This window comes from Myxocyprinus asiaticus, chromosome 13, assembly GCF_019703515.2.
Source record: "Myxocyprinus asiaticus isolate MX2 ecotype Aquarium Trade chromosome 13, UBuf_Myxa_2, whole genome shotgun sequence".
NCBI lineage: Eukaryota > Metazoa > Chordata > Actinopteri > Cypriniformes > Catostomidae > Myxocyprinus > Myxocyprinus asiaticus.
The window spans coordinates 11,024,181-11,041,494 of NC_059356.1; the positions used below are offsets into that span (position 1 = coordinate 11,024,181).

Consider the following 17,314-nt stretch of genomic DNA (forward strand, 5'->3'; position numbering starts at 1 on the left):
AATATGATTTTTAAAACCATGGTTCCTACCAACAACAACAACAAAGGTTACTGTAATAAAATCATGGTAAATTATCACTAAAGATGGATGAAGCTATTGTGAAGGAATGAAAACTATTTCAGAAAATAAATAAATTCCCTCCCTGTCCTCTAAGGGGTTCCATATGGAATAAATAGGCATAATTAGTTATTTACTATTATCATTCATTTTAATAATTACTGTGCAATGTAAACTCTGCCTTCCAAAGGTTAATATCCTGTCAACTGCAAAGGATTCAATGTCAAATTTAAAGAAGCATATGAAGATATGTTTGCATTTTTTCTTAATTTCTTAACTCCTGATAAACACATTTTAAGTTTTATTTGAACTATCACTCTGTGTGTAATATAACCATGTGTTGAAAGGGTTTTGTCCATCAAACGCATCAAAATGCCTATATAAACATCATTTCATATTCACAATGTAATCCAATTGCATTGAATTAAAAATAGTTTTCGTTTTGTGAATTGCTTTTTTACTCTGCTTCAAAATGCACTTTTGCTTTAGCGATAACTTACAGGCTGTTTTTGTGACGTTGATCCCTAAATATAACTGGTCTGATTTCTTACCTCACAAGGATGGTGTTTGTAAAATGGCAAAATTGCATGACCACATTTGTGTAAAGTGCCCCGGAAACCTGTCCATATTTCTAGAAACCTCAAGTGACATCAAATAAAAGAGTTAGGTTGGAAGTAATCCAAAAGTAATCGGATTATATTACCCCAAAAATGTAATCTGTGAGATTACGTTACTGATTGAAATTTTCATCATGTAATTTGTAATCAGTACCCGATTACAATTTAGAAGTAATCTGCCCAGCACTGATGACAACAATAATGTTAGTAGGGTATAATGGGGCTAAAGCCAACCCTTAAGGAAATGTGCAATAGTTATAGGGCACAATTTGTCAACTAATGCAAATAATTTTGAGACAGCAAGAAGCTTTTTTGAGTAACATATTGAGATCATACTTACTCAAAATAACCACTTCAGAAAAAAGTCAACCATTTCCTGTTAATTTCAAACACATTTGGCATTTTCTTACATCTCAAGTATTCTATAAACACCCCCCATTTAAGAACAACAGTTTGTTTAATAGGGGCCTTTAGCCCCTGCAACAGGGGGGCTTTTTACCCCAAATACTATCATTTTACTTACTGGACAGTTATTGAAAAATGATTTAATGACCTTAAACAAAACTGAAAATGATAAGTATTTTGTCTCAAAAGAAATGTGTTAGTTTCAGAGATTTTCAGTAGCTACATAAATTTGCAACATTTTAAAAAATAATAAAAAATTAGATCAAATTGCCTCAAAACCAACCTTTAGACACCACACACAAAGATCTCATGGAACAGGAAAATGTTCTAGTGTATAGTGACAAACAGGTGTTTAGGAAAGTCCTGTGGGAGTTTTTGTTGCTATATAGTGTTTTGGAAGAAAATAAAATCAATGGAGCCTTTAGCCCCATTGTACCCCAATGGTCAGTCATTCAAGTGATGCATTCTAACCTGATAGAAATGGGTTGAAGTTCTTAGCAGGAGGGTTGGAAGGTATTAGGGAAACCAGGTTGACAAGTGACGCTGCAGTGGGGCCTAGGAATGCCTCTGGGGTGCTGCAGGTTCGAGGAGCTGATTTTGGTAGATTTTTGCCAAAGGAAGACATATCGAAAAGCTCTGGACTACCACGGTCATTCACATTTGCCTGACCTCCATCCATAGCCTCATCAAAAAGATCATCATCTAAATGAAAACAGGAATAAAAACATGTTGAATGGAAAGCAAAAAACATTTTTTTTAATTAAAATACAATTCAGTTTAGACGAACAGATCCATTGTTATTACCTGAGGGACTTCCTGCCCGAGGGGATGGAGTTTTGAGAGGGCCAATAGATCCTTGTCTGTCTACTACTGGGGGAGAAAAGGGATCCACTCCTGTTCCTAGACCTAGAGAAAATCAAGACCCCATGTGAATACACACATGGTCTTAAAACCACAAAACTCCAAGTCCAATGGAGTTTTGTGGCTTTAAGTCCATGCCTGTTAGCTTTAAGGCCATCTATATGCTAGTGCACCCTAAAAATGTACCAAAACCTTTGGATGAAAAATTTGATGACTCATCTTGCACTCTGGGGAGTATTCAAATTTTTGTGCAATAAAATGCTCTCTGGAATGAGAATGCCTCCTCCCTCAAGCAATAGCAAATCATGGTTCATGTCTGTGGCATGAATTAAAGACTTAAAAAAGGAAATTTCAATATGTCCCGCCCCATCTTCATGTTTTAATAGGAAATACGTCAACACAGGAAAGATAACTGATTTTCAAGCCATTTCATGGGGTCTTTAAAGTCAATGTGAAACAGCATTCACAAATCATTTTACTTCAGTAATGTGACATTTTGTAGTGAAAAAGCATATCCAATGACAAAAAAAAAAAAAAAATGTAGGTCGGGATTTTATCCATAAGGAATTGATTGGATTGTAACAGTGGCTATTCCATACCAGACAAAAGGCAAGTTGTTGGAGTGGAGGTGTTGAAAAATAAGAGGGCTTGGTGACATCAGCCAAAAAGGAAAGCTGATTCATAGGTGAAGCAATTTATTACATATTGTTGAAAGATTACGAAGACAAACATGTTTTTTCCTTTGGACTAACATGCAGCAATGCATTAAGCACAATAAGACCAGGAATGTGTATAAGTAGGGCTGTCAATTTAACAAGTTAATTCAGTGTAATTAGTTATATAAAAAATAACACGTTAAAACATTAACGCAATTAATCATGTCCCCGGACCGTAATAAGGAATATTCCTACCATTGGAGCAATTCAAGCTTCAAGTACTATCTGTTTTCAGCAGGGGGCAGTAAATGAAACTCCAGCTGTATAGGTAACACACAGCTGTACAGGCGACAAACCACACTTAGGTTTGCTTGACAGTACAAGATGAGGATGCATTCTTGCGTTCAAACACAGGTGGATGGTGCACAATTCCGAACGCAGGGATTTTAAGACGTGTTTTTCTAAGTTTCAAACTACGTTTAACTTGACACAGTGACCTAAAAACCACACAACCAAAGTGAGATGCTCCAAAAGCATCCGTCTGACGCATATGTACATTGACACATCTTATAATAAGTCTTATAATAAGATACATTTAGATTTAATGTTGACTTCAACCACAAATCTGAAATTGTTGGACATGTATATGATAAATAGTTTTATCTATAGTTTGTATATTTCTTTTTATTTCATTTCCTGGTATCCCCAGTGATCAAATCAGTAGTTTACTATAAAAGTATCTCATAAGAAATGGCTTGCACCTGTATGAGCAGGGGACATCCAGGTCTGATTCCTGGAAACAGGACTTGGGGTATTCTGAGGGGCTTCCCATGGGTCAGGAGCCGGCAGTCGCTGTGACCAAGGCTGGGAACGAATACTTGATGCAGGTGGTGCCATCCATGAGCTACCAGATCTCTGACCTGAAGAGCCAGGCTCTACTTGTACACAATCCAGCAAGTGTGTTGAGTTGGTATTAGTAAGGCAGGATTATGAGTGTCAAAGATAAGTAATGTAAAATGTGCTTGTGTTGAAATTAAGCCTTTTTATTTTTATTTATTTTTTTATTTTTTTTGGAAATTCACTTTTGCTTCAAGGTGCAAAATCATTTTTTGTTTATGCTTCACCTTCTGAATTCACAGTATCCTGGACTTTATACTGACACCTAATGGTGTGGATGCAAAAATAAATAAATAAATAAATAAAATAAAAAGATTTTAAAACTATGGTTCCTACAAAGAAAAAACAAAACAAATGCCCTAACAAAAATTAAACATTATTTCACTATAGTAAAACTGTAGTAACCATGTTTTTAGTAAAAATCATTATAAAAAACTAACAAGGTCTTCAAAACTAACTTCAAGCATTTAAGCATAATCCTTTTAAATAATATATATATATATATATATATATATATATATATAGGTGAGTGTACATAATCTTAAATATATTTATCAAACTTTTTTAAATAAAATACTTGGTGCACCTTCAATGTTTAAGAGTGAAAATTGCTCATATACAAGTGCAACGATATTTCCCCTTTAAAACACCTTTTATCTTGGGGGTTTTAACTATTGCAGTATTATTATTGTATTATTATTGTATAGTTTTATTAACACCTCTCTAATATGGCTCCAGAACTCTTACCCAGACTATCCCAGGGGTCAGACCTCAGAGGACCAGCCTGGGCTATGGCACTATGACCTCCGGATGAATCCCATGGATGGACACTAGAGGGCAGATCGGGAGCTGGAGCAAAAATCTCAACAAGATCTAAAATGGCAGACTGCCAGAGGAGAGAAACAGCAGAATGGCACTTTCAGACAAGATATATTTTAAGGTCTATGCAGTAGGTATACATATGTGAGTATTCACAACAAGCCTGCAATGGGGTCATTTAACTGCAGTACAGTATCTTGCATATTTGAGAGGGTTTTAACTCAAGCTCCCTGCACATTTCAATTTACAGAGACAAGTCTAAAGAATAATTCATAATCCTTCCTAAAGTTACAACAATAACCTCACCTGGACTGTGCTCCAAAACCTAGTGAGCTGCTTTTTTGTCTACTGCCTAGAGAGGCAGCTGCCTTCTAGGGCAGCATCCAAACTGATTTAAGAAGATCTACATAGGCAGCAACTTTCTATGTCATGCAAATAGCACATGATTAAATATATTAATGCATTGCATTTAATATATTTATCAAATAAAATTTAGTGTAACATGTACTGTATATATTTACATTTATTCATTTGGCAGACGCTTTTATCCAAAGTGACTTACAAAAGAGGAACACGTAAGCGAATCATCTTAAGGAGACAGTGGTATGAAAAGTGCCATATTACAATGTTTCACTAGCATCAGAATAGTATTCAAAACAGAATAAAGTGCAACAGGAATTTTTTTTTTTTTTTGTAACTGGATAAGTGCCCATGGAAAAGATGTGTTTTTAGTCGTTTTTTGAAAACAGAAAATGAGTCAGCTTCACGGATGGAGTTGGGAAGGTCATTCCACCAACGTGGTATGATGAAGCCGAAAGTCCAGGAAAGTGTTTTGGTGCCTCTTTGTGTTGGTACAACAAGGCGACGTTCCTTAGCCGACCGCAGGCTTCTAGTGGGCGCGTAGCTCTGCAGAAATGATTTTAGGTATGCTGGAGCAGAATTTATCATATTTATAAAAATGTATAATATTTTTATACATTTGAAATATGTAAATCTTAAAAAAAAAAAAAAAAAGACAATTAATGTCTTCACATGGCCTGATCTGTGTTTTGTTTTTGTATTTTCAGAATTTTTTAGCATTGAAGTACCAGCTTTACAGGTCAAGTACAGAGGTTGAACTACAATTATGAGAGGAAGGGGTTGTAAAATGTTTATCATGGTCTATTTTATCCGTCCTATTAGTTTATGTTTCCCTGATAAGTAGTATATTTAAATATTTAAGATAAGTATTGACATTTTGCCTACACACATACAGTGCGTGGCTGCACGCGCAGAAAGCAAGCGGGCAGGCAAGAGAGAAAGAGGATTTTTTTTTTTTTTTTTTTTAAAGACTGCACACTTAGGGTGTTCTCAAATGGAATGCTGCAGCCTAGTAAGGCTGTGTCCTTCCTAGACCAGTCCTTCTGAGGCTGTAGGCTAGACTCATCCTCAGCACTCAATGCTAGAATGAGACAGTCTGTAAGTGTGCAAAAACCCATATACTTCAGAAAATGAGACAAATATCCTTAATCCCTTAATTATTTTAGCAAAATGTTTTATTCACAAAGTTAGAGTCACTCAAAAAAGCCTTTATATAATACATTTTGCAACACTGATCTTAGAATTTATATTTAAACCCTTTTAAATATCAAAAACAGAACCCTAGACTTGTAAAAACTATACAAATTTTAAAGCTTTTCAAATTCATGTAATTGACCTTTTTTTAATTTTATTAATTTATTTGTTTGTGCTTTGTATCTTCTAATTTGTTGTATTGTCTAAACTACTTGCATTTTTTATTTTTCTACATACTGTCTTGGTGCAAATGTGAATAAAATCTTGAAGAGAGAAACAAAAAAAGTAAGTAGCGTCATAAAGGTTTCCGCCTCCGCAGTCACGCAACTCGTTTTCCACCCTTTTTTTAAATAATTTGGGACATGTGTAAAGGATTGTGGGTGATTTGAAGGCCACAAAGAATACACCCGATGCATCCTCCAAAATATGGCAAAGAAGGCTGCGAAACGAGGCTGTCTTCCAAGTGTCCTCACAATTGAGATGGCCTTCTACGGTGCTTGATGATGTGGCAGCTGAGATATCCAGCCTAACGAGGCTTCAGCCAAGCACCCTTAGTCTGCCACTCTCTGTCAGAATAATCACGTAAGGACACATGAACACGAAAACTGGTGCGGAGTATCAAATACATAGAATGTATGGGAGTCCTAACTGCATGTCAATATGAAGAGAGCCAAATCCTGGACATTTATAGCCAATTTTGAAATCCCATCCGGACGTTTTTTTCAGGTCCAAAAAAGAGGACATGTCCGGGAAAAAGAGGACGTATCATCACCCTAAATTACTCTAATATACGTAAGAATTCTTAGGCACACAAAATATTTGGTCAAACTTTACATTAGGTGTCTTTAACTACTATGTACTAACATTAAAATACATACAATACAATGTATTTATTGTGTAACTACATATTGTCCTGCATAATTCCAACCTGGTCTCACAGTGAAAACGTTACTCTATATACATTTTTGCAAAACTTGTTACACATGTCTCCAGGTACAATTCTCTGCCATTTCCAGATGAAATGAACACTAGAGGCGCTACAAGAACTGTGTTTTATTCACTTTCACTCAAATCATGACTTAATGGCTGATTATGACTTTATAAATACTTATTTTTCTTTCTATTACTCAGAACCTGCTATTTTATGATATCCATAAACATACTCAAACACATCTTTTGAAAAACAATACATTTTAATGCTTTTATTACAGACTCACCTACATACAGTTGTGCTCAAAAGTTTGCATACCCTTGGAGAATTGGTAATATATGTACAATTTTTAAAGAAAACATGAGTGAGCAGGCAAAACACATTTCTTTTATTTCTTATGGGATTCATATTCAACTGTAGGTTATAACAGAATGGCACAATCATAAAACAAAACACGGCAACAAAGAAAAAATGAAATGAGCCCTGTTCAAAAGTCTGCATACCCTTAGTTCTTAATACTGTGTATTGCCCCCTTTAGCATCAATGACAGCGTGCAGTCTTTTGTAATAGTTGTCTATGAGACCCCAAATTCTTGCAGGTGTTATAGCTGCCCATTCGTCTTGGCAAAATGCCTCCAGGTCATGCAAAGTCTTTGGTCGTCTTGCATGAACCGCACGTTTGAGATCTCCCCAGAGTGGTTCGATGATATTAAGGTCAGGAGACTGTGATGGCCACTCCAGAACCTTCACCTTTTTCTGCTGTAACCACTGGAGGGACAACTTGGCCTTGTGCTTACGGTCATTGTCGTGCTGGAAAGTCCAAGAGCATCCCATGCGCAGCTTTCGTGTAGAAGAATGCAAATTGTCTGCCAGTATTTTCTGATAACATGCTGCATTCATCTTGCCATCAATTTTCACAAGATTCCCCATGCCTTTAGAGCTCACACACCTCCAAAACATCAGTGAGCCACCACCATGCTTCACAGTGGGGATGGTATTCTTTTCACTATAGGCCTTGTTGACCCCTCTCCAAACATAGCGCTTATGGTTGTGACCATAAAGTTCTATTTTGGTCTCGTCACTCCAAATTACAGTGTGCCAGAAGCTGTGAGGCGTGTCAAGGTGTTGTCGGGCATATTGTAACCGGGCTTTTTTGTGGCATTGGTGCAGTAAAGGCTTCTTTCTGGCAACTCGACCATGCAGCTCATTTTTGTTCAAGTATCGTCGTATTGTGCTCCTTGAAACAACCACACTGTCTTTTTTCAGAGCAGCCTGTATTTCTCCTGAGGTTACCTGTGGGTTTTTCTTTGTATCCCGAACAATTCTTCTGGCAGTTGTGGCTGAAATCTTTCTTGGTCTACCTGACCTTGGCTTGGTGTCAAGAGATCCCCGAATTTTCCACTTCTTAATAAGTGATTGAACAGTACTGACTGGCATTTTCAAGGCTTTGGATATCTTGTTATATCCTTTTCCATCTTTATAAAGTTCCATTACCTTGTTACGCATGTCTTTTGACAGTTCTTTTCTGCTCCCCATGGCTCAGTATCTAGCCTGCTCAGTGCATCCAAGTGAGAGCTAACAAACTCATTGACTATTTATACACAGACACTAATTGCAATTTAAAAAGCCACAGGTGTGGGAAATTAACTTTTAATTGCCATTTAAACCTGTGTGTGTCACCTTGTGTGTCTGTAACAAGGCCAAACATTCAAGGGTATGTAAACTTTTGATCAGGGCCATTTGGGTGATTTTTGTTATCATTATGATTTAAAAAGGAGCTAAACAACTATGTGATAATAAATGGCTTCATATGATCACTATCCTTAAAATTTTGCATGATTTGAGCACAACTGTATATACACTTATCCCAGTATAGATAGTTTGCATGGCAGCTAACCTGATAGGGCATTGGACTTAGAGTTGGAGGACCATGGTTCAAGTCCAGCCATGAACTGACACATGACATGGCAGAGTCATAGAAGTGGCATGAAATGATGTGGTTCAGAAAATTTGCTTTTTCATATCGCTTCTGCATTTTAAAACATTAATGGTTAGGTTTAGGCATTGGTTTGGTAAGGATGTATTTTTTAAATGTCTCATTTATATTTTAAATATATTGGTTAGGTTCAGGCAAAAGTTTTAGGTTAGGGAGGTATGTTTTTTAAAAAAATATATCTAAAATTCACCTTAAAACCTCTACTTTAAATGCAAGTACAATGCAAAAACACATGTAAATAATAAGTACATTTTATCAAATGCTTAAATACATAGTAGTTAAAGACATCTAATATAATGTGGGACCGGATATTTGGTAATTATTATTATTATTATTATTATTATTATTATTATTTTGACATTTTTCAGTATTTATTGAATTATGTACTGAGCTCGACGCAATGTATTCTGAGATTGCCCTCTCTTTGAGGAATACATGTGATATTGCCTTAGAATTGGCCAAAACAAGGTGTATTAAAAGTCAACTTGATTATGCTGCCTACCTTTTGGAACAGCACTCCAGTCAGAAGCACGCCTGTATTGCCTTAAAATTCTAAAGCTCCCTAGGTTTTGCAACAGTGCCTATGTCTATTTCCTATCCTTGTCTTCTTGTTTATTGTAGAGATGGCTACAGATTATTGGTCATATTAAAATTCTAGATTAATAATCAGTTTATATATTCCTAATAAGTACATGTACCATGCAAGTCAAGGAGATTCATTTACAGTATGAGAGCATTTTAATAGTCAAACTGAGTTAAATGAGTTCACATACTCCTCCTTTGGCCGCCACCTTCCGTTTGCTCTCCTCAAGAGCTTTCTGAAGCAGCGACTCATCTCCCTGGCGACTCCGTTCCTCCTATTAACACACAGATAATGACATGTCAGAAATGTTAAAGGCATGATTATGAACATAACCACTAGAACAAACATTTCAAACATGTATTGGCAAGTATGCACAGTCTAACTAACCCTATCCTATGGAAGCCAGATTCAGCAACAGCATAAAAAAAAAATTAAAAGAGGTAATTCTGACTTTATATCTCACAATTGTGACTATTGCGAGTTTTTATCGGGCAATAGCTTTTTAACTTGCAACTGCAAGAAATAAAATCAGAATTGTGAAATAAAGTCAGAATTATTCCGTGGCGGGATCAAGCACCATACTGTCCAACGATACCAATTCAAGGGGTCATATAATACATTTTTATTATTTAATTTCTTCCCCTAAGGTCCACTTATAATGTAAGTCATGTTTTTTTGTTTTTGTTTTTACTTAACACTCATAATTATTTTATTTTTTTTAGACTTGGAATTTTATAGCCATTTTTTTCTGCTGTGCCTATAAGACTGATGTAAACGTCATCTTCACATGTGAAATAAGAAATAGCTTTTGGCTGTGGGTTTGCTGTCAGGTCCAGTATAGTTTTTAACTGCCTTATATTGGCAGGTTCTCAAATAATCTGCTCTGAAATGTGCCATTTGGTTAAGTTATTAAAGTTAAGTTATAAAAAACAAACATCAGTCGCTAGTTTCTAACGTTGGGATTTTTTAAAAGGACATGCAGAGTGGCAGGTGCTACACACAGCCAGGAACAGTTCACAGTCTGGCAAGCATTCTACACTTTTTACTCTCCTTACTATTTATCCTACTTTCTTCTCATCTCAGTGTGACTGAACAGGCCCAGTTTCTGAAAAAACGAAGACGTGTCATTGGCGTGTAAATGTGGATGGTCATGTATTACTGTTTCAGTTCCCTTACGATTCAGTTCACTTGACATTGCGTCACTAAGCTGACGCTATGGGGAGTGTCCTTATACACAACCTAGTTGAAACTCTTCTACAATAACACTAATTCTAAGATTGGCTATGGTGTTTAAGCCCGCCCTTTTAGGTGCAAAGCTGTCCGGTATAAAAGCAGGCACGCAAACACCATTCCTCAGAATTTTCTTCCTTCAAAACTGTGAGCATCTCTCTCATCTAGAAGCCCTCTACAACTTCGCCATCAACTTACACGTGTCAGAATGTGGGATCTTTACGGCAACGAGAAGACCCTCTGCTCCCCTGCAGTGTTCTGGCAAACATTTACTCCACCTCACCGCTTGACACTTTGCTAGTGAACGGGCCGCTTCAGCATCCTGATTCCCCTCAGCGCTTCGGCAGGAGTTTTGTATCCTTATATATATATATATATATATATATATATATATATATATATATACACACACACACACACAATGTCAACAATAGCTTATATCACAAAAGGGCTGCTTGCATGTACGCATCTTTTTAAAGACGTCGTTCCGCAAGTCTTCCAAGTGGCACATCCAGTCATCAGACGGTCATGAGAGCTGTGTTTGTTGCTTGACCCATGGCCACTCCGAAGCAGCTCTTATGGAGACAAATTGCCCTCACTGTGAGTGCATGAGTCTCACAATGCTTCGCTCTCGGATCAACCTCGTTCTGAGGGACGATTCCACCTCAAGCGCTCTCCCACTTGCCCCTTTTGTGACTCCCGAGGGATCACATGAGGGGGCATGGCGGGGCCGCCAGTTTGAGCTAGATGAATCAGAGGTGGATCTCGTGCTAAAGCAAGCCCTGCAAGCCCCTCGAACTTCTCTTGAAGCGTCTTCGCCTATATATTATATGTATGACGAGTTCAGTCCTCTGTTGGAGCACGGGACTTCGTTACATTTGCCGGTTCTGACAATGAAGATGATGCCATATCCCTCACAGCATCAAAGACTGTGAATGGTCCAGTGATGTTGAGTGATTCCCTCCTAAAATGATGAGTACTGTGCACAAACACTTCCCTGTGGCGAGCGGCGCTCAGATTCAGTTTGTAAACTGGCCACCTTGCTCCCAGTTTGGAATTAATCTTTCCTCTTGAATTCACTAGGCAGGGAAATTAATAATTATTTACCACACTTGAGGTGTGTATCAATGAGTATTGTGCACAACCGCTTCCTGGTGGCAAACACCATTTGCGCCGCGTTCAATCTCATCTAACGAGCAAGCTGATGCACCCGTTATCCCACTCTGTGGATGCGTGCCGGGTCCACACGGCTACACGCTTCAGTTCATATGTCGGCCACTTCGCTCTCAGTTTGAAATTAATCTTCCCTCACAAATTCATTAGGTGGGGAAATTAATCATTATTATTAATCACAATTGAGGTGTGAATTCATGAATATTGTTCACAACCGCTTCCCAGTGGCGAGCGGCGCTCAGTCTCATCTAGCGAGCGAGCCCATGCGCCCGTTATCCCGCTCCGCGGATGCATGATGGTCCACACGGCTACACGATTCAGTTCGTATGCCGGCCACCTCGCTCTCAGTTTGAAATTAATCTTCCCTCCCAAATTCACTAGGTGGGGAAATTAATCATTATGAGTCTCACTTGAGGTGTGTATATTGAATGCTGTCACCACCCTTGCTCTCAGTTTGATGTTAATCTTCCCTCCCAAATTCACTAAGTAGGGAAATTAATCATTACTTATCACAATTGAGGTGTGTATTGGATGCTGTCACCACCCTGTGTGGTCTGTGAAATAATTTTTCTTCCTCCGGGACCAGGATGTTACTCAAAATGTTGTTTCTGTGTATTGCATTCAATAAGAACGTTCTCACAAAAGAGCAAAGCACTCATTGCATGAGTTGCACACATTCTGCTACATGCTCCAATATGGAATGCCAAAAGGGTAATATTTCACCAATGGTGTCCTGTCATCAACAGTCCCATTAAAAAGTGGGGTGTGATGGTGCAGTGTGCAGAAAATCTACAATCTCCTCGCAGAAGCACGATAGGGATTGTTTAGAACTGCAATGCTACTCACTCCAATATGGAATGCCAAAAGGGTCATATTTCACCAATGGTGTCCTGTCATCCACAGTCCCATTATAAATGCGCTGTGATGGTGCAGAGTGCAGAAAATTCACAATCTCTTCACAGAAAACGCGATAGAGATTGTGTAGACCTTGCATGTTCACAAAGTGCAACAATGCGGCACTCACCCCTCTGAAACTGAGTGGCGTGCGTATTTTAAACTACCTCGACCATTGGCTATTACTGGCCCAATCAGAGGCTCTGTTATGCCAGCACAGGGACTTATTGCTCCAACATCTGAATAGCCTGGGCCTCAATGTCAACAAATCTCCTTTTTGGGAGTCAGTCTTGACTCCATGAGGGAGCGTGCACATCTCACGAGCAGGCACATTCAGGCCATTCTCCAGGGTCTGCCTCAGTTCAAACTGGGGAGCACTTCCACTGAAGCTGTTTCAAAAAGCATTGGGGCTTATGGCGGCGGCATCCTGCGGAGCAAGCGCAATCTCCTTTCCCTGCAGGCAACTTATGTCCCAGGCCGTCTGAATTACAGTTACCTATTGTCATGCCAAGGAGCGATGCTGGGTGAATGGAGACTTCATCCTCAGACTGTCCTGAGGATTTGGGAAATATTCTGCAAAGCAGAGATCGATCTATTTGCCTCCATAAAGAATGCCCGCTGTCCCCTCTGGTACTCCAAGTCACAGGCTTCTCTAGAAGTAGATGCAATGGCCCACTAATGGCCTGCGAAACACAAATACGTGTTTCCCTGGTGTACCGTCTTCACTCTGGCATATACAAAGTCCGAGAGAACAAGGAAATGGTTCTATTGGTTGTGCCGAAGTGGCTAAATCAGTCCTGGTTTCCAGAAATGATAGAGATTCTGGACGGTGGAAATACCGCTGAGGAGGGATCTCCTCTCTCAAGCGCAGGGCACAATCTGGCATCCCCAGCCCAAGCTATGGAACCTGCATGTGTGGCCCTTGAACGTAATGCGCTAAACGTGCCAGAACTGACTCAGTCGGTTACAAACTCCATTTTACAGGCTAGAGTGCCATCTACGAGATGGCTTTATGCACTGAAATGGAATGTGTTCACTATTTGGTGCTTTTCACATGGCAACAAGCCAGTAAACTGCCCCATACCTGAAATTCGTACATTTCTTCAAGAGCGATTGGATACAGGGCTCACTCCTTCAACGCTCAAATTTTATGTGGTGCTATATCTGTGTATCACGCACCTGAAGCAGCACCTCTATAGGCAAACATGATTTAATCATAAAGTTCCTGAGGGGAGCGAGGTGGCTAAATCCCCCTCGCACAGCTACAGTCCCGTCTTGGGACCTAACTTTGGTCCTAAAAGCCCTCGTGGGGCCCCACTTCGAGCCTCTGGACTTGCATTTGCTTTCTCTTAAGACCGCATTACTACTGGCTTTAGCCTCAGTAAAACGGGTCGAAGATTTGCAAGCACTGTCAGTCGACAATTCATGTCTGGAGTTTGAGCTGGGTCTTTCAAAAGCCACTGTCAAACCCAGAAAAGGCTATGTGCCTAAGGTTTTAACCATGCCCTTCAGAGCGCAGGTGGTTCACCTTTAAGCCTTTTTCCCTCCTCCATTTACTTTGGATGAGGAACAGTCCTTGCATTTGTTATGCCCTGTGCGAGTGCTTCACACATACGTTGAGCGTACCCGCTAGTTCAGTCTGTCTGACCAGCTCTTTGTGTGCTATGGGGGATGCATGAAAGGAATGTCCATCTCCAAGCAGAGACTTTCTCACTGGAATGTTGATGCGATCGTGCTGGCTTACGAGTCACAGGGGACGAATTGCCCAATTGGTGTTAAAGCACACTCAACTAGAGGCATGGCCTCTTCATGGGCATGGATGAACGGTGTGTCCTTACAAGACATATGTTTTGCAGCAGGATGGTCTTCTCAAAACACATTTGCAACTCTGTCTACAGCGCTTGGTATTTCGTTGGCCAAACATATACTTATGCCCCTCCTTTTAAGTACGGGCTCCTCATCATTTTACACAACCGCCTATATCCAGGCCATTGTAATTTCCCATAAGTCACAAGCAGTTCATTATAAATAAAACTTCCTTCCCGACTGGGTTTGTGAAGGAGTTCATTTATACTATATGTTTATAGTTCATATATCCATTCTGAGTGTTCCCCCCCGGCTCACCATGAGGGTCATTCACTTACGGCAAATTCATGTTGGTCGCCATCCCATGGGACTGAGGCATGTTGAATGCATGAGAAATGGGCAGGAGTAAAGACCTGAGTGACTTTGACAAGGGCCAAATTGTTATGGCCAGATTACTGGGTCAGAGCATCTCTGAAACGACAAGGCTTTTGGGGTGCAGTGGTGAGTACCTACCGATAGTGGTCTGAGGAGGGACAGGGTGTTGGGTGCCTAAGGCTCATCTATGTGTGAGGGCAACGAAGGCTATCCTATCTGGTCCAAACTGACAGAAGGTCTACTGTGGCACAAGTCACAGAAAATTTTAATGATGGTTACAGGAGGAATGTGTCACAACACACACCCTGCTGCCCACGATAACCCCTGTCCACCGTCGAAAGTGCCTACAATGGGCATGTGAGCTTCTGAAATGGACCTTGGAGCAGTGGAAGAAGGTGGCCTGGTCCGATGAGTTCGGTTTTCTTTTACATCACGCGGATGACCTTGTACATGTGCGCCATTTATCTGGGGTAGTGATGGCACCAGGATGCACTGTGGAAAGACGACAAGCTGGTGGAGGGAGTATGATGCTCTAGGCAATGTTCTGTTGGGAAACCCTGGGTCCGGCCATTCATGTGGATGTCAATTTGACACGTGCCACCTACCTAAACATCGTTGCAGACCAGGTACACCCCTTCATGGAAATGGTATTGCCTGATGACAGTGGCCTCTTTCAGCAGGATAATGCACCCTGCCACACTGTTCGGGAATGGTTTGAGGAACATGATAAAGAGTACAAGGTGTTGCCCTGGCCTACAAATTCCTCAGATCTCAATCCGATTGAGTATCTATGGGATGTGCTGGACCAAAAAGTCTGATCCACGGCAGCTCCACCTTGCGACTAACAGGACAGATCTGCTGCTAATGTCTTGGTGCCAGATACCACAGGAAACCTTCAGGGGTCTTGTAGAGTCCTTGCCTCGGCGGCGCTGTTTTGCTGGCAAGCGGAGGACCAACTGTATATAAGGCATGTGGTCATAATGTTTTGGCTCATCATTGTATATTTTTCAATAATAATGTGTGATTTATTACAAAACACACATCCTTCCATCCATCCATTTTCTATATATGGTAGTTGTGGGAAATTGTTATTTCTTGAAAAGTTCAGCAATAACCTTTTCAAATGAAATCATTTTCTATTAAATCCTGAAATTATCAGACAGACACAAATGGCACCATTTCCTGAGAATGAGCCTTATGCAACACATGATCCATAGTCCTACCTGCTGATGTTCCTCTTTACTGAGACTCAGGGCCAGTTGGAGCTGTGCATCTTCATCCAAGTCCAGGGCAGTGGCAGGAGGGAGCACTGGCTAAAGAGATCCAGAGTTACAATCAGACATTAGTACAAGCAGAGTTGCTCACAACAGGCAGGCATGTCACTGAAACTATTATGCAAAAGGCAAATGCATAAAGGTACTGTAAGTGGGCAAGTGAGGTATAGCGGTGACACCTGGAAGTGCAGTACCTTTTGTGCTTCCTCCTTACTGAGACTCATTGCAATCTGGAGCTGTGTCTGTTCATCAATATCCAGAACAGGAGCAGGAGGAGGAGGCTGGAGGACAAGAGGAATGGGGTTAGGGAGGAACTAGTTAATCTGAAACCCCTGGGGTTGCCAACTGTCATCCATTTTGGCCGTAATTAAAACGTCCCAATGCAGAATCATCCAAAACAAGAATCTGGTACCTGTGTTGGGTGCAATCTAATTACAAAGTAATTTCAAAACAATGTAATTACTTTTAAAGTTTAAAGTAGTGAAAAAGATGACACTCAAAGCTCATGGTGGATCTCTGAAGTGCACTAAAGTACTGTATAATGCATTCTGCCTAACACACACACACACACCATATATCCCCTCATCATCAACTCAGCCACTCAGCCTAACTTATGAGCACTGGATCAATGCAGTAATGCAGTAATCAGTGCAGTAACACACCAAAAGTCATTGTAGCTTCACTGGAGAGGATGCTGCTAATGCATTTGCAAACACTGTCAGATGATGGCTGTGCATTTTTGGACAACTCTGATGAGAGACACCAACATGTACAGTAGCTCTCACCTCAAGTGCACTACAAAAACAAATCATCAGCCCACATGCTGATTGGAAATTCTGTACTGCCCTGTAGCCTCTGGAAAAATAAGGGATTTGATGACGTTTGTTGCAAACCACTAACTGAAGACAAATTAACTCCATAAAGCACCAAAACCGTGGTTTAAAACAACCAGCCTGCAAGCCAAATTCTTTCATTCGGTCTTTTAAGCGTTTATAGTTTTTTCTTAAATGCAGATGGCAAATTTGCATTTTGGTTTGGTTATCCTATAGTTTTCTTCATGGACTGTTCAACAGTAGCCTAATATAATATATGTTTTTTTACACATGGCTTATTACAGGCTTAGCCAATAAATTTTAATTAGGCTATGCTTAGATAATTTTTACAGTGTATATACAGTAATAGAACAT

The 17,314-nt window shown here is 39.8% G+C and overlaps 1 protein-coding gene across 3 annotated transcripts in view; it reads right to left on the minus strand.

Moving 5' to 3' along the window:
* The window catches only part of LOC127449787 (epsin-3-like), a 37,149-nt gene that overhangs the window by 2,307 nt on the left and 17,528 nt on the right, over positions 1-17,314 (minus strand). The window contains exons 4-10 of one of the 3 annotated variants that reach the window (XM_051713335.1): positions 16,322-16,408; positions 16,077-16,166; positions 9,566-9,649; positions 4,241-4,379; positions 3,358-3,534; positions 1,884-1,985; positions 1,551-1,781 (exon numbers count right to left, since the gene is read on the minus strand). In XM_051713335.1, the coding sequence (XP_051569295.1) occupies positions 1,551-1,781; positions 1,884-1,985; positions 3,358-3,534; positions 4,241-4,379; positions 9,566-9,649; positions 16,077-16,166; positions 16,322-16,408 (910 nt within the window). The remainder of the gene's footprint in view (positions 1-1,550; positions 1,782-1,883; positions 1,986-3,357; positions 3,535-4,240; positions 4,380-9,565; positions 9,650-16,076; positions 16,167-16,321; positions 16,409-17,314) is intronic. The other 2 variants (XM_051713337.1, XM_051713338.1) reach the window with 2 other exon arrangements.